This window comes from Lepidochelys kempii, chromosome 12 (assembly GCF_965140285.1).
Source record: "Lepidochelys kempii isolate rLepKem1 chromosome 12, rLepKem1.hap1, whole genome shotgun sequence".
NCBI classification, from domain to species: Eukaryota; Metazoa; Chordata; order Testudines; family Cheloniidae; genus Lepidochelys; species Lepidochelys kempii.
In genome coordinates, this window is record NC_136391.1 from 19,740,028 (window position 1) to 19,762,165 (window position 22,138).

General features: G+C 40.4%; 1 protein-coding gene across 1 annotated transcript in view; it reads left to right on the forward strand.

Moving 5' to 3' along the window:
* VPS35 (VPS35 retromer complex component) overlaps nt 1-19,657 on the forward strand; it is a 40,730-nt gene extending 21,073 nt beyond the window's left edge. The window contains exons 6-17 of the mRNA XM_073307760.1: nt 323-536; nt 1,482-1,565; nt 2,515-2,624; nt 8,361-8,457; nt 8,544-8,692; nt 10,197-10,404; nt 11,118-11,273; nt 12,647-12,769; nt 13,959-14,138; nt 15,560-15,799; nt 16,829-16,972; nt 18,683-19,657. Of these exons, the coding sequence (XP_073163861.1) occupies nt 323-536; nt 1,482-1,565; nt 2,515-2,624; nt 8,361-8,457; nt 8,544-8,692; nt 10,197-10,404; nt 11,118-11,273; nt 12,647-12,769; nt 13,959-14,138; nt 15,560-15,799; nt 16,829-16,972; nt 18,683-18,862 (1,885 nt within the window). The 3' untranslated portion in view covers nt 18,863-19,657. The remainder of the gene's footprint in view (nt 1-322; nt 537-1,481; nt 1,566-2,514; nt 2,625-8,360; nt 8,458-8,543; nt 8,693-10,196; nt 10,405-11,117; nt 11,274-12,646; nt 12,770-13,958; nt 14,139-15,559; nt 15,800-16,828; nt 16,973-18,682) is intronic.
* Nucleotides 19,658-22,138: the final 2,481 nt, after the last annotated feature.

Sequence of the window (22,138 nt, forward strand, 5' to 3'; positions counted from 1 at the left end):
TTCTAGCCTTTGTGGATGGGGACAAAGTGTGCTAAAAAAACTATTCTTTATGCTACTGACCCTGTCCACACCATTTTTTTTCTAACGTGGTTCAAGTGTTCATGTAGATTGGGTCTATTGTATCTGTACTTGATTGGTTGTAGATTTCTCTTTTGTCACATTCTCCTAAAACTAAAATTCCTCTTGATCTCACTTTAAAGTTCTTTCCCCTTTCAAGGGGAAAGTGGAACATGCATCTTTTGTAAACACGTGCGCAACCCTCCCCCTCCCCCCAGGATAGAAGCCAAAACATTCTTATTTTTAACCACTGACCTGATTTCAGCGAAGAAACCACCGGCGACATCAGTGATTCCATGGATTTTGTGCTGCTGAACTTTGCTGAGATGAACAAACTCTGGGTGCGAATGCAACACCAAGGACACAGTCGAGATAGAGAAAAGAGGGAGCGGGAAAGGCAGGAACTGAGAATCCTAGTGGGAACAAACTTGGTTCGCCTTAGTCAATTGGAAGGTGTTAATGTGGAGAGATATAAACAGGTGAGCTTTCTTTCATCTAACACGTAACTGTATCCATATTTACCAGATGAATGAAACATGAATCAAGAGTTCCATTGTCTATGAAAGTTATTAGTTTCACAAAAATCACTATAATATTTGGCGCTTTTGTAGCGCTGTTTATTTGAAGCTCTCAGAACATTAATGAAATCTCATAATGCTCCAGGAGGTAAGTAAATCTACCTACAGGTAGGTTAATATGAGGTGCAACAAGACAAAGTGATATATGCACAAGATTACACAGAACTGGCCATTCGACTCTGAGGTCCTGCCTCCCAGTCCCCCAATCTGTGTACTGGGAAATACTAGTTCCCTTTATAAGCATACATGCAATGCATGTGTACAGGGAAAGGAGCCAAAAAGATGAACAAAATGATACCTTTCAAAGCATTCAAGCAATTGACTACATTCCTGTTCAAAATAGTAGACCTCAAAAAAAACTGTCAATACTAGAGAATGCAGATGATCCAAAAATCTGAAATGTCCCCTGAGCTATCTGGACATTCTCAAGTAATAGATGAGAAATGCTTTGTAAACCATGACAAATGCCACTGAAGACAATTACATTTAATTAAAATGGGAGAGATTTTATATAAATGGACACTGGTATGTTTGTAATCTGCCCAGTGAGTGAGGGTGAGAAAGCGAGCGAGCGTGTGCATGTGCCTCAATTTGAAAAATTTAATTTTATGTTTTCAGTAAGAATGGACATTAAATTCTTCGTTACTATTTCAGTGTCAGTGTACAGCCGGGATTTATATGTTGATATCTAGTGAGATAATCTGACTATTGCTGTAAAACTCTAAAGTTTGTACATGCGTAGGCAGACTGAAACTTTATAACATTTTAAAAATCTGATTCAGGATTTGTATAGCCTGAGGAAGTCAATGGGGGGAAAAATATTGCAACATCTTCCTTCCTTTACAGATAGTTTTGCCTGGAATATTGGAGCAAGTAGTAAACTGCAGGGATGCTCTAGCTCAGGAGTATCTCATGGAATGTATTATTCAGGTAAGCTGCAGAAAGGAGAAAAAGTAGCATAAACATTCACTTGATGTTTGTTTAAAATAAATGTAAAGTGTGTGGGTGTATTGCAGTGTGGTGGGTCTTTTTTTTTCTTTGTGGGAGGTGGAGGGGTGGGGGCTAAGCAGTTGACCTGTTTCTACATAAAAAAACAAACAAAACACTAAACTGCTGAATTTCCTTAGGTTTTTGTTTATTGGCCCATATAATTGACGCTGGGAAGTAGTACTTTTTTGTGTGTGTAATATATATATACATACACACACTCACTCACTCTTCTATATACTTTTTGTACTAGCTGTCAAAATATTCATCTTGGTCCACTGGCTAAATCTGCATGTTGCTTCTTGAGCATTAGGCCACTTAATTTTCCTCATTCCAGTCCCTTCTTATTCTTAACAGGGCCATAGTTGCTGTCACTCCTTTCTCATAGGTGATGGAACAGTTTTTGTTTGGGGTTCTGGGAGTATCATGTACTGTTTTGAGCCCTGTTCCCATATGCTGCCCTCTCAGTCTCCTGGTACTAGCACCATGCTTTGACACTCTGCAGCTTGTGGGGAAAACTGGAGGTGTGACTCTCGAAGCTGCAGCTAATGTATCCCATTTCCTCTCCTTTGCGTTTTTTGTTATGGAAGTTTGTAAGTTCAAACAAAGGTGTCTGCATTACAAATGATTGATGGTAACAGCTTTGCTCGTGTGCTGTGAGACCTATGCAGTCTTCATCTGCTTCATTTCATGTCCAGTCCACTTCTGCTTCGCATTTTGCCTGTTGCCCTGAAGTGACACCAAGACTTCTCTTGCATAGTGTGAAGTGCAGTTATCCTGCAGTTATTTTCTTTAAATTAGTAGCAATTTTATCATGTTACTTCTCCAGAGAGATGAATAACTAAAGGTGTATACTGCTGTGAAGGCTGGTAATTCTTGATATGAATTTTAGGTTTTCCCAGACGAATTTCATCTCCAGACCCTTAACCCTTTTCTCCGAGCCTGTGCAGAATTACACCAAAATGTGAATGTGAAAAACATTATCATCGCTTTAATTGACAGGTGAGTATGAGGAAGGATTTAGCTGGAATAAATATTGACTAAATAGAATTTACAGTACTAAATAGCTTCAGCACAAACCGTTGAGGATCTACTGTTTTTTTTATTTCTTTGATTTCTCCTACTGTTGATTTAACGTCCTTGTTTCTGAATCTTCCAAATTTCAGTTTTAATTAAAATCCATGAATAGCTGGTCTTGAATGATTTCATGTTACTGGATAAGGATGTTACTGTATATTGCTTTCATATTTATTTCCTTAGTCATAGATATAGTATTTAAAGAACTGATTGTGTCTGCTCTTTTTTGAACTTTGCATTTTCCATCCAGGAGAATTGGTGACTTGTGAATTCTGGTTGATGGATTTTTCTGGTTATCTCCAGGAAATGAATGAATGAACTTAGTCACAGTGATTTAAGAGCTCTGATGTGAACTCATGAAACAAAGCAGCAGCCACATCAGAGGTGGCTGCATATCCAAAACTATCTATTACGCAGTCTCTTGTTTGAGCATCTGTGAGATCCCAGCATTTATTTGTATATACATATTTTGTATGTCTTGAATGTTTTGAGGAGGTAAAAGTATTTTGTTCTTAATTTCATAGTCTATCAGCAGAGCTTTACTCCTCTTGTTCCTAAAAGAGCTTTTTTTTTTACACTTCTTGGTATCTGTTAATTTTTTTTTAATTGCAACTATTGATTTTATTTGAACTATAAATATCTGAATAAACCAAAGAAAATGTTTTGGCCTATATTGCTGTCTGCAGTGCTCCCCAAACTTCTTACCCAGTGACCCTCCCCCAACCTCCTGTCTGCCCCCTTCCTCCCAGCCGGGAGTGGGGCTGCAGCTCCAGGAGGGGTGACGCAGACAAGAGTAAGGGGACCGAGTCTCAGGCCACAGCTGGGGGTGGGGCTGGGGCCAGGAGTAGAGCTGGGTGGTGCTCCCTTCCTGACCCCGGCCCCAGTCGCTCCCCCTCGAATGTTCCTCCGTGCCCTCTAGGGGGCATATCCAACAGTTTGGGGATATGGGGTGCAAATTGGTACTCTGTGTCGTGTGTGTATACAGAGTGTCAGTGGGAATGGGAAGTGCAGTTGGAGAGTCAAATCGCTGTCTCTATACAGCCATGTCAAAACAAAGATCTTATTATTCTTCGGATTTTCCAATATAAACATATTACTTTATTAATAGAGAAACATCTAAGTACTAAAAGGGCTAAGCTTCCGAAGTGAACAGCAGAGATGACTGAGATTACCATGGCTTCATTTATGTCAAGTAAAATTTGATATTTAGGTTATGCGTCTTGGGTTCCAGCCGAACAAAAGAATTCTATAACCATCCAACATATTCATGAAATGTTAGTCTAGTATGGAGACCATAGTAACATCTATGGTATGTAGCCACATGGTAGCCTCATGTCCAATCAAATATGACTTAAATGTGTGCAGGGATAGGTATGCAGCTTAGTTTCATGTGGTACTTATGGTTGGGCTCTTACCTTTTATTAAAAGAAGTGTAATGGAAGGTAGCAGGATTAGCTGCTGAACTCTTGTATTTGCTCTGTAACCTTCCATCTCTTACAAAGAGGCCTGTTGTGCAGCAAAAGCTGGAGGTCAGATTCATTACCAAGAGATGTCAGAGAGTTTCATGACAACGTCTCAGAAGACTAATCTCCCACCATAAATCACATAAGTCTGACCAGAACTAAAAAAAGAAAAAAATCTCTGGATCCTATGGAACTCATCGGCTGCTGACTGGTATCTAACCTTTGTGATGGCGATGGAATCTAGCAAGGAGCTACTTCTGATGTTCTGGACACCTCCTAGCCAGGATGCAGGCCAGGAATGGAAAATAAACTGTGCTGTTTGTGCTGGTGGATCACCCCTGCTTGGCTGAAGGCAAAAGTAGGATGCCCATTCTCTTATTACTGGATCTGTCTTTGGCAACTCATGCTTTTGATTATAGTGTAATTGCAGCGCAAATTCAGGGGTTAATGGAAAAGCCCAGAGATTGCACCCATGGTTCTTCTCAAGTCAGACTGTGAGCAGGATTGGCTCCTTCACTGCAGACCACTCACTCGGAGTTGTCCCCCCATTTCCTCCTTCATAATAACATCTACAGGAAGCCATTGGGGGCAGATGGGAGGCAGCATAGTCAGAGATGCCAGCGTTATGCAGGCAGGACCCAGCTCTACAACACATTTTGGCATAAATAGTACCATTGTTCAGCTATCCCAGTATCTGGATGATCTCAAGATGTAGAGAGGCAACTGACTGAAGCTGAACACAGTTGAGACAGAGAGATGCTTGTGGGGAGGAAAACCTCTAGAAGTTCTAGCCCACCACACTTATCAGAACCCTCTGTTCAGGGAGTCTTACGAGAAGTGGTCAAGTTGGTTTGTAGCTTTGGGGTCCTTGACTTATGATTATTTCTGTCCATAGTGTGCAAATGCTGCCTTCTGTTTTGCTGCTGGCCAGGATACTGTGGCCAGTGCTGTCGGACTGTTTCTCTACTCGGATTCTGCAGCACTTGACATATATTCTACTGTCATGGCCAGCTGCCTTGAGGCCACTGCAGAATCAGGAAGGGACGGTGTTTTGGCTTTCAGGGAGCTGCCTGCTCCTCTGCAAACATGCACCTGTAGCTGTGCGAAGTGTGAGGATGGGTTGATCCTGGCTCATGGACCCTTGCAGCCTCTAAACTAAATCATTGAGGCCCTTCTCTCTCCCTCCGTTGGGAAACGGAGCATGGCAAATGGACCTTTCTCACCTGCCTTTTCTGTAATAAGTCTGAGCGAACTTTGAAATCCTGTTCCAGATGTCACAAGTATTGCAGATGAGTAACTGGTTTAAAGCTTCAGAGTGGTAGCCATGTTGGTCTGTATCAGCAAAAACAACGAGGAGTCCTTGTAGCACCTTCAAGACTAACAAATTTATTTTGGCATAAGCTTTCGTGGGCTAGAACCCACTTCGTGAGATGCATGGAGTGGAAAATACAGGAGTAGGTATAAATACATGAAAGGATGTCAGTTGCCTTACCAAGTATGAGGTCAGTCTAATGAGACAATTCACTTAACAGCAGGATTCCAAGGGAGGAAAAATAACTTTTGAAATGGTAAGAGTGGTCCATTTCAGACAGTTGACAAGAAGGTGTGAGTAACAGTAGGGGGAAATTTAGTTTTAGGTTTTGTCATGACCCAACCGCTCCCAGTCTTTATTCGGACCTAATCTGATGGTGTCCAGTTAGCAAATTAATTCCAGTTCTGCAGTTTCACATTGGAGTCTCTTTGAAGTTTTTGTTGTTGAGGAATTGCCACTTTTAGGTCTGTTATTGAGTGACCAGGGAGATTGAAGTGTTCTCCTACTGGTTTTTGAGTGTTATGATTTCTGATGTCAGATTTGTGTCCATTTATTCTTTTGCATAGAGACTGTCTAGTTTGGCCAATGTACATGGCAGAGGGGCATTGCTGGCACATGCTGATTCCATGCACACTCCGTGAGGGTGACTTTTCTCCCTCTCCTCCCCCCCAAAAGACCCCTTTTAGTGAGGCAGTGGAAGAACTCCTATGGCACAGTGGTTAGAAAGTAATTAAGTGGCATTGCTTGTGTAAGGGGACTGTTGCCCCCTTACTAACATTCAGTGTGGGTGTTCTGGATGGCTAGCTCCCAGTACTAAAAAGGGGGATGGGTGGATGGGGAATCAGGACCCTGAGCCTGACAGCCCCCAGGAACAGTGGGGAGAGGCCAATGCTCCAGGTCAGCCTGAATGACAGGGCAAGCAGGCTAATCAGGGAGTCAGGAAGCCAGGGAGGTCCTGTCGTCCATGTGAGCTGGATTTGCCTGGGTTGGACAGAGTGGGGCTGAGCTAAGAAGAAAGCAGGGGCCCAAGCTGAGCTGGGGAGCAGAGCTGTGCCAGATCCAGAGAGCAGACTTTCCCTGGGAGCAGAGCTGCAGCAACCAGAGCCAGAGGGGTCAGAAAAGCAGCCCAGGAAGCAGGTCAGTGCTGGGAGCAGAGTCACAGAAGCAGCCTGCAGAGCAGACCTGTCCTGGGAGCAGAGCTGCAGCGACCAGAGGCAGAGGGGCCAAAGAAGCAGCCCAGGGAGCTGGAGGCAGAGCAGCAGTGCTGAAACAGAGTGATGGAGCTGGGGCTGGAGCAGTCCAGAGCTGGATGCGATGAGCAGCTGAGGAGAGTGAGGGGGACCCTGGGCAGCAGGCCCAGCACAGGGAGACGCCTCAGCCAAGAGGCTCTGCAGGCCAGGCTTGGATCGTAACCCCGACAGGGTGAGGGGGGGACACTGGGAAGAAGGGTCCTGCCACTTAGAGCCTGAGAACGTGTGGCCACCACCAGAGCAAGTATCCAATGCACAGCATCCCTGCAGCACAGCCAGGGCCTGAGAAGGTGGCCTGGGACTTACAAGGAACAGTCTGTGAACTGCCCTGACATTCCAGAGGCTCTGTTTGTGATGTTCCCTGCCACAGAGCGGATTGATGTTTCCTTTAACCTTCCTCATTTTCCCTTATTCTTTTTAAATTGAATTGTTGATTATATAACTTGCATTTGCTTTAACTTGTATGTAATGGTCAGTGGGTCAGAGAAGTGCCCAGTGCAGACACAGTACCCCGGCGTGGGGCACCCTAGCCCCTGTCCTAGGTGACCACAGCAGGGTTGGGGGTCGAGCCCCCCAGGAATCCTAGGCCCAGCCTTGTTGGGGTTACGAGGACTCTGCCAGACAGGAGAGTGGAAAGGGAGTCCTCAAGGGCAGGGAGGCCACTGGGTAAAGGAAGTGAAAGCGAGGACTCAGATCCTTTCGCTAGCCCACTTCACCGGGGTAGTGCAGAAGCCAGGAAAGTTCCCCACAAGAGCAGAACTATTCCCCCACTTACACGTGGAGCTTGGCAAAGTCTTTGTATTGTTGTTGCACAGCAGAGCAAATGTTACTGGCTTCCTGTTCTTTTTGAAGTGGTTTTTTCCCCCTCTAACACATCCTGTTCTCCCTTGTAACTTTAAATATTGAAACAGTGCTGTGAGCATGAATTGTAACTACTGGGCATAATTCCAGCTAATTACATGACATAAAGAACAGATAAACATCCCCTCTTGTCTTGCTTGCATTCTTAGCAGATGTGCATTCTCTCCATAACATGGAAATAAATTGATCACCACTGCTTCCAACCATAATCTTGTCTCCATGTTTTGCCCTGCACAAGCAGTGAAAGTCCTGGACTTGCTGATCTCACTTCTTTCATGAGTGTACAGCCAGCTGTCAGTATTTATCTCCAATATACCTTTCTCTTGAGACCAGTACAGAGATTAAGTAAATGATGTTTTCTCAGCAAATAACATGAAATAGTGGCTGCATTAGAATATGACCATTGTCTGACTGTTCTCTGCTGCGGAGGTGCAGGATGTATGCCCCATGTTTAGGAGCATGAATTCAAAAACATACTGAGACCTCCCATTCTCCTCCTTTATTTTATTTTTCCTTGCTCCCTGTTTGTCACCATTCATTCTCAATCTCTTTCCTTGGGACTAGTATTTCCCAGGCTGTGCTAGTTGTTTACTTTTATGAAGACTGCTGTGCCTTCTGATCTCTCTCACGAACTTCCTACTCATGTCCAGTAGGTATTAATACATTGAGTCTATGTACATGTTTTACTCTTTTCTTTGTGTGTATTTAACCCTTTGTCTCCCTAAAGTAAGAAGAATCTAACCTGAATGAGCTTCTTTCCTTCCTCTGTTCACAGGTTAGCTTTATTTGCTCACCGTGAAGATGGACCAGGGATCCCAGCAGATATTAAGCTTTTTGACATCTTTTCGCAGCAGGTGGCCACTGTTATACAGGTGTGTTCTGAATACAAGATGCAAATCTGGTTTTTAACAAACTAGACGTTTCTCTCAAATTTAACTTCTGCTGTCTCAAATTTCAGTCTAGACAAGATATGCCTTCAGAGGACGTGGTGTCATTGCAAGTATCGCTTATTAACTTAGCTATGAAATGCTATCCAGATCGTGTTGACTATGTTGATAAAGTGTTGGAGACAACTGTGGAAATATTTAATAAACTTAATCTGGAACAGTAAGTGAACACTAATTTTCTTAAGTATGAAATTTTTCTGTAGTTTTTCTGGGAGCAACTGTATTTAGTTTGGCTTTTTTAAACACCCTCCTGTCAGCCAAAAAAAGAGGAGATTGACATGTTATCTTAACTATTCATTTGTTTGGTAGACTGTAAAATGTTATACAGTGTTATGTTATGTTATGCAGTGTTATACAGGTTGATGATTTGGTCTCTAAGGGTATGTCTACACTGCGGTTAGACACCAGTGGCTGGCCTGTGCCAGCTGACTAACTCGTGGGGCTTAGGCTAAGGGGCTGTTGAATTGCAGTGCAGGTATTCGGGCTTGGGCTGGAGCCTGGGCTCTGGGATCCTCGCACCGTGTGAGGTCTCAGAGCCTGGGTTCCAGCCTGAGCCCGAACGATTACACTGCAATTCAACAGCCCCTTAGCCCAAGTCAGCTGGTACAGGGCAGCTGTGGGTGTCTAAATGCAGAGTCGACATATCCTGAAATTACTGATGAAGACCACGTATTGAAGAGACCCTGAATAAATTAGGTGGTTGATTGGTGCTAACCTTTATCTTAGGTACACAGATCTTTTATAAGACATTCCTGGGGGGTGGACAGCATTCAAGTTTTACATTGTAGGAATACAGGATTATTCCTGAAAGGGCTATGGTATGATCTTCAAGGTTTCCTTTTGGTTTCTGAAGAAAATCAACAAATGCAACTCTAGGAAGAGTTGAGGAAACCCTTCACGCTGTACAGTATTAAAGTAATGTCAACAAATTTCTTAATCTCTAAAAATTACAGACTTGAATTCTTGTATTCCCGTTTACCTGTGACTATTGCTAAATTGAACAAGATGCTTAGCTCAGTTCGTGGTGTTCAGGTATCTTATTAAATACTACTTCTCAGGTCCCCTCTCTCCTGCCAGTAAATAGACAATTTATGGGCAAACCCTCCTCCCCACATTCAGGCACAGAGGACCTTGCTACAGTGTAATTGATTCCATTCTGTGAAGTGGGGGCAGGGTTTGGAAAGTCTCTACACAGGTTCACGTGACCTACATGCAGCTGAGCTCGCTATCTTAGGGCCTCCCTTTGTACAGGTTCACAACGATCTAATTATGTGTATTGGCCATTCCTCCTCATAAAGGAGAAGAAGAGGTGGGAGGATGGCATAGGCACGGCTGTTCTGGTCCTCCAGTTGGAATGATAGCTGTAATGCAGTTCTACTACCACTCTGGTCTGGGAGGCCAACTCCTAGTGTGTAGCCTTGCTACTTGGGATGTATGCTGGAGGCAGGATTTGTGCCTTTAACTTCCACCTTAATTGCCATCAAAGATTGCCTGTGTAGAGGGATTTTTCTGTCCCACTACAAGCAAGTGGTTGAACACATGTTGAACAGTGAAACTATATTGTTGAGAAACACTTATTTCCACCTTTAGCTTTTACTACTCCTTTTTTAATATCAGTCAACATAAGAGATTTCTAATAATTTTTTTGTCTACTTATATTCCAGTATTGCAACAAGCAGTGCTGTTTCAAAAGAGCTAACACGACTTTTAAAGATCCCGGTTGATACCTACAACAATATCCTGACCGTTCTGAAACTAAAGCACTTCCACCCGCTCTTTGAGTACTTTGACTATGAGTCAAGAAAGAGCATGAGTTGTTACGTGCTTAGCAATGTACTGGATTATAACACAGTAATTGTCTCCCAAGAACAGGTATGAAAGGATACAGCTAAATATTAACTATCACAAACTTCAGTGTTTTTTCTGTCTGTGTGAAGTCTTGGAAACCAACACTAACTGACTTCATGTACGTGGCTGAGTGTGTGTGGTATCTCAAAACCACAGTCTAACCACAGCTTAATTAGCACATGATTTTCTTTACTGTGCTTGGTAGAGTTACACTCGCCCTCCAAAATTATCTAGGTTGTTTTCACTCATCTCCCTGGTCCAGTGTGCCTAAGCCTCCAAGATGTGATCAGAGGAAATTGGCTAATTAATGAGTGGGAGTTAAGTGGGGAGGTGACTATGTAAAGTCTCTAGCTAAAAGCAGATTTACCATTTTTTTTTTTATTTGTTTTAATCGAAGGTATTTAGACAACTTTTTAAAAAAGTACCTTACACATATTTGAAGAGATGAAATCTTCTGTTCATGCAGAGTGGGTGCTATTGTATTATGAGGGGCACCCTTCAGAGCAGGATAAAGATTCCTTAGTTTAAAATAATAATGAAGTCTCTTTTCCCAGTGTGTTTTGAGTGCTGTGAATTGCTCTTTAAGATAGTAATGTAAAGAGTTTGTATGTTCCTGACCAGTAACTCTTTTTTATGCTGATAGGATCTGATGAATGGCTTGGCTCAGGTTTGTAGTTTATTACATGTTTGATACCATTCTAAGCCTGGTTGGATATGTTTTGTTGCCTTCTTTACAGGTTGATGCAATTATGAATTTGGTGTCAACACTGATCCAGGACCAACCAGATCAGCCTGCTGAAGACCCTGACCCTGAGGACTTTGCTGATGAGCAGAGCCTTGTGGGAAGATTTATTCATCTTCTACATTCAGATGATCCTGATCAACAGTATCTGGTATGGTTTTAACACTTCCACATGCATTTCATGCTCTTCAGCATGTCACCTGTGGTAATAACTTAAACCGTCATTTGTTTATAAGGTACATTTTAATGCAGCTGTAAGCAAAGGAACTAATTTTTAGATCTTAGTTTAATAATACTGATTAGGGTGGAGAGCACGTAGACTTCTCTATACACAAGTTGACTCTTGTGTAAAACTTGGTGTTGCAGAAGTCCAAGAGTGATTACAGCAGTTAATATTCTGTCATATGGGCCAAGTTGTCTGAAGTGACCTTCAGTCTTGTTTGAAATTGAAGAAACAATATCTGTGCACTGCCTTGCATCTGCCAGTGTATGCTGGGTATATGTGAACATAGAGGCAGTCAGAGAATCTATCCTCTTGTGCTGTCTAGTCATAGACAACGTGCAGTATTGCCAAATCTATATGGGACAGGTGTCTACAATAAATAAAGACATGATCATGTCTTTAAATGTTAAAACCAAATGGAACAAGTAGCCCACTAGACCATGCTTCCAGATCTTGGACTGGAACTCACGTTTTCTGAGTCTCACCATTCCTCTGCTGTCAGCCAGTAGTTGTGAAATCCACTAGCAAAGCGTGCATCTCCTCTCCCGCTACTGCTGGTTTGCTTAGCTGTAATAGGTTGGCCTTCTCTACCAGTTTCTCAGTTAGCTCAAGTGGCAGAGGCATGTGCTGTCCATGTAAAGGCTCAACCATGCTGATGAGCCATATGGTTGTTAATAAAGTTGCCCAGGAACCTTAATTCTGACATATCCAAACATCTGAATGCTCAACTTTGCAACCTTAATGTTCTTTGACTTTTTTGTGTGTGAAATACTATCAATATAGGAAAGGAAGGTAAAAAGGCGACAGAAGCATCTCTTGAGATTTATTTTTACTTTTACAATCAAGTGATTGTACATGGGTGATACAAGTAGTGTGATGTGGCTTTTTTCACTATGCATGTTCCCGTTACTTCAAATGTGGGGTTTTTTTGGGTATTAGTAGCATTTGTATTCAAGAATTGATTTAATAAAGTCATGCAGTCAGTAAGCAGTAAACTGAATCTGGAGTACATTATCCACTTGAGTTCTTGTTCTTAATATATACATCGTGATCATTATAAACCCAAACAGACACTGGATCCAACTAGTTATTTTTAAACTAAGTTTAGAGAGCTGAATTTTAAATCAAAACTAAATTCACAGTGGAGGTGGTGTACTAAAAATGCCGCGGTAGAGAGGAGAGTTTTATGTATGGTATTAAATTGAAAAGAAAATAATGTGCATTTTCTAAGTCCTCTTTAAGGCAAACATGGAAATATCTCTAGGCTTACGAAAATAACTTTAGTCCTTTTTTCATTATAGATTTTGAACACTGCCCGGAAACACTTTGGCGCAGGTGGGAACCAACGTATTCGTTTCACACTGGCACCCTTGGTTTTTGCTGCATACCAGCTTGCCTTTCGCTACAAGGAGAATTCCAAAGTGGTGAGATATGCACATTTTGCGTACTTGCTTCTAGTCCTGCCCTCCTAAAAATCCTTTCTGTTTGGCTAAAGTTTACTGTGTAGTTCAAAATTTGATACAGGGTCTTAAAACCGGATTTCTTCATCTTCTTAAAGCAGATATTAAATAAGAAAGCAAATCAATTTCTCAAGCAGTCAAGAGAGAAATAAGTTTTTTTATTTAATCCACTCAGGTTCCTATCTAAAACTGTTTGCCCAAAATTTTTATGAAACAAAAGTTGGATGTAAACTTGGATAGTTCTGGATTATGTTCTGAGACTGAAGGTGGCTGACTTTAATGCTCTGATATCATGCAGCGAATGATTAAGGGAGCATACTTCAGGTGACTGCAATGAAATTGCTGTTAAAATCAAGCTAGATACCTATAGCTCTAAAAGTGCATAAAGTTAAAATAAACTATCTTTAAAAATGTTAGCCCTTTTGAAAGCAAATAATTCCTTCTTTCAGATTAATTATAATGCTGTAGTTACTAAATTGTACATACTAAAAAAAAAATTCTGCAGAGTTTACTCTACTTTGGGTCCCTTGAAAATTAGCAATCTCACTTCATCCAAAGACTTTTTTGTTGCAGTAAAATGTTTGTTCCACACTTTGTATGATGATGTTAATTGGTATTGGAGATGTTAGAACATTCCTCATCAAAATATTTTTAGGGTGAGCCTCGAAATCTCACGTAATTTAAGATTATATTTTATAATGACCCCTGTTCACGACTTTTTTTTTCTTTACATCATGTGCACGTTCACTGTTTTGTGGTTGGGCTGACTTGCTTGTGAGTATTAAGCATAATCACGGTAACTGTGCCCAAAAATTGGGTATACATTTCTGAAAGTCAAGCTCCAAAATGTGGTGGGGAAGGTCATATTTAGTGCTACTTTTGAACTGTCATAAATGGAAGGTTTTCTGTGAAAGACGAATGAGAATTCTAGACCAGGATACAGAAGTGCAAACAGATTTTGTGTGGTAAACCTGCTCTAATGTGATTAAACATTCTGCTTTCTTAATTAGTATGCAAAGCTGAGTGAGATCAGTTGAGAGAGGAAGAGAAGAAGAGTAATGATCATGTTTTGATTACTTCCCTTTCCTGAATCTTTCCCTTCTTGCTGTTGCAATGGCTTAGTCCAAGCTTTGACTTAACTGTATTTCTTTAGGATGACAAATGGGAAAAGAAATGCCAGAAGATCTTCTCATTTGCACATCAGACCATCAGTGCTTTAATCAAAGCAGAATTGGCAGAGCTGCCTCTGCGGCTCTTTCTCCAAGGAGCACTGGCTGCTGGAGAAACTAGTTTTGAAAACCACGAAACAGTGGCCTATGAATTCATGTCCCAGGTAACAATGATGTTGCTGAATATTTTTCTTCACCTGCATTGCTTTAAAAACTTGGTGTGGCTAGTTTGTCTTTGTTATTGGTTGGCTATAGAAATTAAATCTGACATTTAACTGCAAAGATCACTGAAGGTGTGATTCTAGCAACTGATCCTCTTCAGGAAGAGACCCCTAAATCTTCCCTTTTACTTCTTCAGCCCCATGTTAAGTTTAGCTTCTCCCTGCCTGAACAAGTGCTTTAATTCAACAACTTCTGGAATACAGCAGTGCCACGTGCTGATCCAGCAGTCCTTTCATTGGAAAATAGGGCTTCTTCTACATTAAATGCTGCTTCAACAAGTTTTCTAGGTTTAGTCCAAAACTCCAGCTACCTGTCCGATGTGACGCAACCCCAAGACATTTACAATAAGCTTCAGAAGTTGCAATGTTGAGTTTTCATACTGGGTCTTGCTGCTAAACTCCACAAAACTTATTTCAAATAGTCCTTTTATCTGAAAATGAACCTCATTTATTTCATAGATCCCTGTTGAATAACTGCTTGAGCTAACTTTACTGCAGATTGACCAGATTACTGGAAAACAATGAATGTTTGAGGCCAACGTATTCTTTCCTCTTAACCCCCCCCCCCCATTTGATAACCTTTTGAAAGATGATCCCCCCCCCCCACCCCCCGGATTGCCTTGTGTTTCCAATGCCAGGTCTGGATAGCTGAGACATTCAGCATGTGCTATGCTTCACTTTCTAATTGTGGCTGGTGTGTGACTTTTAAAAGTTTGTGTATAGAATCTTGTTTTATGAAAATGAGACTGATGTCAGGTGTGTATGTATGTGCCCAGTCTTTTTAAATAAGAGGGTCTTTTCCTCATGAGACACTTGCATTGCTGCTTTACAAATAGTTTTAATGCTATACATTCATGTCAGTGGGATTTACTACCCAGGGTCACTGATTTACTCCTTACTGGCTTTCTTCCCCTGTGTAATTTTACATATTCTGGACATAGAGTGGAGCCTGCACCAAGGGCCGTCTGTAATAGGAAGCTCCTTTTCTTAAGTAGCATTTTAACTAAAGGTTAAACAAAGCTTTAATAAAGCTTTGAGAGTATTTTAAAGCTGACTTGTTGTAGGCCACTAGGTTTTTCGTTTAGTTTTTTTCGTCTCTCTTAGGTAGCTTTAGACAAGCTTTCTTGTTTTTTTTTTTTTTGTTTTTTTTTTTTCAGTTTCTGGCTTTCTAGCTTGGTTCTATCCATGCTGGAATTAATCTGTCCTATTTACTAAGTATTCAGCCTGAAAGTGTGTATGGAATTCCACCCACAAAGCTTCAGAGAGCTTTTAGAACACACGCTTACATTCCCTTTGCTAATATTGCAGTAAAGAACAGTAATTGTAACTTTGTTTCATCTCTTCTCTTCTCTTGGTTGTATTAGGCATTCTCTCTGTATGAAGATGAAATCAGTGATTCAAAAGCACAGCTGGCTGCAATCACCTTGATAATTGGAACATTTGAAAGGATGAAATGCTTCAGTGAGGAGAACCATGAGCCTTTGAGGACTCAGTGTGCACTGGCTGCTTCAAAGCTGCTTAAGAAGCCAGACCAGTGCCGGGCTGTAAGCACCTGTGCCCATCTGTTTTGGTCTGGCCGAAACACTGACAAAAATGGAGAGGAGGTAGGAGGGCATATTCACGCAAATTTTAGGTATTTTCCCAGAATTTGGGTGTCTGACTCTTTCTTAAGAGTTTTGGTTTCATGTCTATGAAGACCTTAGATAAGCTATGATCTTGTAAAGTCTGTTTTATATTATCTATTACAAAACAACTAAATTTGACTTTCCTAAAACTTGGCTTGATGAGAACTACAAAGTAAAGTAAGCTCTGTAACTAAAATGTTATGAACAGCTGAATAGTGCAAATTTTGAAAAGCATGTAGTTAAGGACAGACCCAGTATTGCCTAAAATAGTAGAAAAAACTATTGACTTTGGATGGGAGTACTGAATTAGCCACAGTGCCATACTGAAGTGTTCATTTATAGGTTTACTGAAGACTTATTTTATTGTGAATACTGCACAGTTAACTTTCAAAATGACCAAGTGGGTTCCAAAATCATTTTTTCAGACTCAAAGCAGCAATCCTTGTTGAGGACTTGACCAAGTTGCATACTTGTCTGACTTTACTGTGGTCTTGTTTCATATGTAGAAAAGATTGTAATTACATTTTTAAAAGGGGAAAATTTAACCCTTTAGTCTCGTGTAGTTGAAGGGATTTTTTCTCAAATTAAATTTTAAAGGCCCCTTCCTGCAAAGATCAAGCAACAAACTTCAGCCCAGTTAGTGACTCTTTCAGAAAGTTTTAGTATGATGATAAACTCATAGGGTTTATAATGAAAGCTTTTGCCACCTTAGCTAGAGTGGACGCCAGTGGGCAAGTGTGTATGCTGATAAAGTGATCTGAGACAGTAAATATAAAGCTCTTTAAAAGAAGTGTTGGGTACATTCATAGTTCTATCTCAAGGAGTGCTTGATTCGTCTTAATAGGTGGGTGAATTTATGTAGGTTTTTGCATGTCCTTGTGCTCAGGCTATGCAAGATTCCTGGTACACAGGTGTTTTTGACTGTTGGCCACTCAGGTGTTGGTTGAAATGGTATTGGAGGCTTATGTTTGTCCCTATGTATAAACATTTTATTTTCTCTATCTTTAGCTTCACGGAGGAAAGAGAGTAATGGAATGCTTGAAAAAGGCTCTAAAGATAGCAAATCAGTGCATGGATCCTTCACTCCAAGTTCAGCTTTTTATAGAAATTCTGAACAGATACATCTATTTTTATGAAAAGGAAAATGATGTGGTAAGTGAAGATGTAATGGAGAACCATAGGATTTTTCTTTAAAATAGAGCCCTGTTTGAAGTTTTTCTTACACTACAATTTATACCCAACTCTCCTAATGATGTGAGCTAAATTCATCTCATAGCACCTCTTACTTAGAATTGCTTGGTTGACAAAGTAGTGGATCAGTTCTATGTCTGTGAAAAAGATCCCCTTTTTTCCAAGTCATTGCAATTGCCATTTGTCTCTAGTTCCATGGAGGAAAGAGCTGTGCTGCTGTAATGTAGACGCTTCTTATGTTGACAGAAGGATTGTTGGTCGATGTAGGTAATCCACCTCCCCGAGAGGCAGTAGCTAGGTCAGTGGAAGTATTCTATAGTGGAGATTAGGTTGACCTAACTACATCTCATAGGATCTGAAAATTTCACAGCCCTGGGTGATTTGTAGCTAGGTCAGCCTTATTTTTAGGTGTAGAGCAGGTTATAATATAAAATGTAGATGTTCAGTAAAAGTTCTTGTATTATCCATTAGCCCGCTGTAAGTGAAGATGAATATAAAATAAGCAACTAAGGCTGGATAATAATTTATTAGGACTCAACTCCTAAAGTTTAACTTTAATTTAGTTGTAGATAGCATGTTTTGCACATCTTGCTTGTGTGCATGTGAAAGGAGAGAGACAACTGTTAGAGGAGAATGTTGAGCTATTCTTCCCAGTGGGAGAACTGGTTCTAATTTGTTTCACATGCAAACTTTTATTTTATCAGTAGGGCTTCTGGTATTATACTGACTTTAAATGGATTTCAGATGCAATATGGTATGTGGTTGTGAAAATGAGTATGGGGTAACTTTGAAGTTTGTACGCTTCGTGATAATGCTACTGTGAAGTCAGGTTGCATGGGTTTGTAGCCTAATTAGGTTTCAGTGGTTAACATACTTCAGAGGCTGCTTTGTACTTAATTAACATACCCTTCCAAGATGCACAACTTCAAAACTTAGTTTCAGAGGACCTACCTTTTCTGTGATTTATTTGAAGCATTTTCCTCTGGTTTGCCCAAACTGCATTGACGCTTTCAATAGATCCTGCTGTGAAAATCAATTCTCTTACATCTGACTACAGTGATATGCTAAATCCAATAGATTTCCAGATTTCTGTCCTGTAGTACTGTCTTGTTAAATAGTTGCTGTGCTTCACCCCAGAGGCAGCTGCATTTAACAATGGAGGAAATGATTCCCTGTGTATGGCTTGTACTTTATGTAAAGGTTAGGGTGGGTTTTTGGATGAGTTTAAGGATACTCAATTCCCATTGAATTCCAGTGAGTTGGATGCCAGACTTTTTTAAGCGCCACTGAGAATCCCAGATTTCAGGGACTGCTTTCTCTACAATAGAAGCTGCTCTAAGTCTAAGGTTATTAGAAAAGCTCCTAGAAATAAATAAAAATTGGCCCTATAATTTTTTACAAGGGATTTTGAAGTATTTTAATGTTGTTGAATTAGTCTTTGCAGACTCCTGTGAGGTGAGGTAAACATTGTACCTATTTTAAAGATGGGTAAATGGCGGTACAAAATCATTGTCACACAAGCCTCTGGTAGAGCTGCAAGATTACCTCTCTTGTGCCCTAACTGCACTTACTTGGAGGCAAAGTCTGTGGGTAAAAAGAACTAAGATCTCTATTAAATGTGCTCAGTTGTCATTTAATAGTAGGATTTAGCTATTTATATATTTATTGTAGGTGACAATTCAGGTTTTGAATCAGCTCATACAAAAGATACGAGAAGACCTTCCAAACCTTGAATCTACTGAAGAAACTGAACAAATTAACAAACATTTTCATAACACACTGGAGCACCTGCGTTTGAGGAGGGAATCACCAGAATCTGAAGGGCCAATTTATGAAGGTCTTGTCCTTTAAAGAAGACACACTTGCACAGACATGCACACACTGTACTTATTTCTGTCTTTCCATTTACACACAGTATGTCTTTTTATTATGATAGATTTAATAGACTGTGCCTTTCAGAAATGCCAAGTTAGGTTACAATTCATTTAAATGTGATGTGTTCAGTTCAGCACTTCCAAACACTTGTGTTCAATATGTTAACAAATTTAAAAGGTGTTCAGATTGGACCAGCAACTATAGATTTGATCATGTTAGCATGACTGGACCTGTTTCTTTAAAATTCATATGACATGTTAGGGCTCTTCTATTCCAAGTTATGACCTATCTTTTCTGTCTCTGTTCACTGTCGCTTCTGTAGCACTATGGAACTCTAACCTGACAGTGGCTATCCATCTCAAAGTGATCTGATTTTTTTTTTTCTTTTTAATAGAGCGTTTGATTTTGGGGGCTATTGTTTGTTGGGTTCTGCTTGAGCTTTTCTTTTAGTGCAAGTTAAGTCTAAGTGTAATATTTTCCCTAAAAACTAGAATATATTAATGCATGTTTAGAGAGTTTTAAAACACCATGCTCAGAAACAAAAATTATATTTTACATATTAGGGCTCTGTGACATTCAGTGAGGGCCAGTACTGTGCACAGGGCGTATTTATCAAGATAATTTTGTTTCAAATAGTATAAAAAAATAGAGAAATTGTGATCTATATAGTATATGTATAACCATTGTAAATTTAGGGGAAAATGCATTACACAAGTTTATTCAGTATCATGATTTTGCACCATTGAAACAATAAAGTTGCTATTAACTCTGGTTTTATGTCTGTCTGCTGTTGCATTTAATGTTTGTTACAATAAAAGCAAAAGTAAATTTCTTGAATCACAGGTGGGGTCATAAAATCTAAGTGTGTTTAACTCAAACTAATGGGGAGAGCATACACTGGTGTTTCAATGAATACAGATGGCAGGATTATAAAATGGCTACCTAACATCAGAATTCAGCCAAGAAACACTAACCCACATTCACTTATTAGCATCTGGCTCAAAGTTTGTGTGTATATATTTTTTGTTTTATAGAATACCTATTGTGAGATTTGTCATACAATAAAATACCCCACTAGAATTTAAAGGAAGTACCCAGCCTGATACCCTATCCATTAAGGGGTGAGGAAAATTAAAAGTAGATCAGGAGGCTTACAAAATTGGCTAATGGGCTAGCTGCTAGTCAGTCTAAGAAACTGGTGGTCTCATTCTGCAACAGAATTTCACTAAAAATTCTGTCCTCTGCCTGATCCTGACTCAATTTAAGGACTAATAGTCAGTCCCAATGTCTACCAAAAACTGTTTTATTAGCCTTGTACAAATAGCAGCAGTAGACCCATTTGGGCAATTAGTATAGAAGTTTATGTTGACATGCTAATGCATGTGAGAGAACACCACCTAGAAATCTCTGGCAATCCAGGCAACTGATTTGATCCTGCAGATTCTGTGCTATGGTGATGGGTGCCTTTATTAAATGTATAATTTCTTAATAGTGGAGCTCTGGAAAGGATACCTTATGCTGTGCCTCAAAATCTGCAAGAGATGCACTGATTACAAATTACCAGTTGTGCCCTCTATGGAAAAGTTTATTGTTGGCATCTTTTGGCCTTCCAAGAACAGTCTGTCTACAAACTTTTATGCTAGAAAGCTGTGAACATAACTTCTATTCTGTAGCGCTAGCGAATCTTCAGTCTGAAAAGTTTAGTGAGTCATCTTTATCGTAAGAGTTTGTAGGTGATGGTGGTGTGGAGCTAAGAAATAAGAGTCACCGTTTGTTTTACAATACAGACCCTATCCTGCTCCTAGGAGTCCTAAAGGCCCATCTGCTAGATCTTCATGAAGCATATCCAAGTAAGAGCACAATTAACAGAGTCTTGGGAATAGGTCCATTTTACCATGTCCCTTTCTGTTTCCAAAGTAACCATGTATGCTGGAACCAGGCTGCTGCTATAAGTATTAAGTAGGCTATTTTATGACTTAAACAATTAATTTAATAAAACTTGTTAAAAAAAATAAGTTTACTGTAAGTAACAGATTTCAAAACAGTGGTTCACAGGCCGCATATAATACAAGATGGGTCTTAACAGCTGATTAACGTGTGTCTGCTATGGTAATGGACAAATATGAATACTGCTATTCACCTACTGATTTTTTTTCAGTTTGTCAATGGGGAAGTAGTTGCAAAACAACACAGGATGCTCATGGGGGGACATTCTCCTGCAAGCTAAGAAACTGATCCTTTCATGGGTTTCACTGCTCAGATCAGTGTGCTTAAAGTGTAGAAGATGTGACTGGCATTCAGTGTGTCCAGCGATATTTGACTTGTCCCATTGAGGTGAAGGGAGAAAGATGAGAGAACTGAAAAGGTAAAAAACCAAATCATGCTTTCACCTCTCCAATTAACACAGACACACCTGAACGCAGCAGAACCACTGCAGTATCTTTTTGTGGGCCTGGGGAGCATGCTGTGGAGCTCTGTCTTCTGTGGGGGCTTCCTGCATTTCACTCTCACAGATAGGTTTAGGAGGGCGAGAGTAGTGGGACTGGTATTTCATAGGCCTGGAAGGGAATTCCCTGCTCTCATGGCAGGACAAAGTATTATCTAGATGAGCTACACAACTACCTCATTGGTTATGGAATGGCTATGCACTGACATTCCATGGCTGGTCATTCTCTCTCCCCTGCCTGCCTCAATGCACAGCATGGCTGTCCTCTAGGGACAGGATTTGCTCCAAATAATATAAGTGCTTGATTGGTAGTGTTTCCCATACGAATATTTGAGAAAAGGAGATTTTTTTCAATGTCTTTTTTTTCCTATTGCCATCTCCTAAGCCCCGCCTGGGTAGAGACTCTGCGGAGAACAGTCTTCGCTGGATGAGATGGGGATGGGAGGGTAGGAGGTGGACTTGAATAAAAGATTAGTAAGGATTTGTATTGGGCCTGATGTGTCAATAGTTTCACTTACCACTGGTAACTTTCTGATGGGCCACTGGACACAGTCTTTAAAAAAGGCAAACCATTTTTATCTGCAAAAGGATGTACATTTTGAAGGATTCAGACTGCATGTTTATATTTTTTTTACTTTATTTTGGGGGTGTTTCCCTGGATTTTCACTGAATGTGTCTGATCTGACTGTATATAACTAGGCTTTGAAAGATTTGAGTTTTTAAAAATGAATTTCAGCCAATATCTGTCTAAACATATTTTCATTCACTTAAAATCTTGCAGTAGCAGGAAATCAATTTTAGTCTAA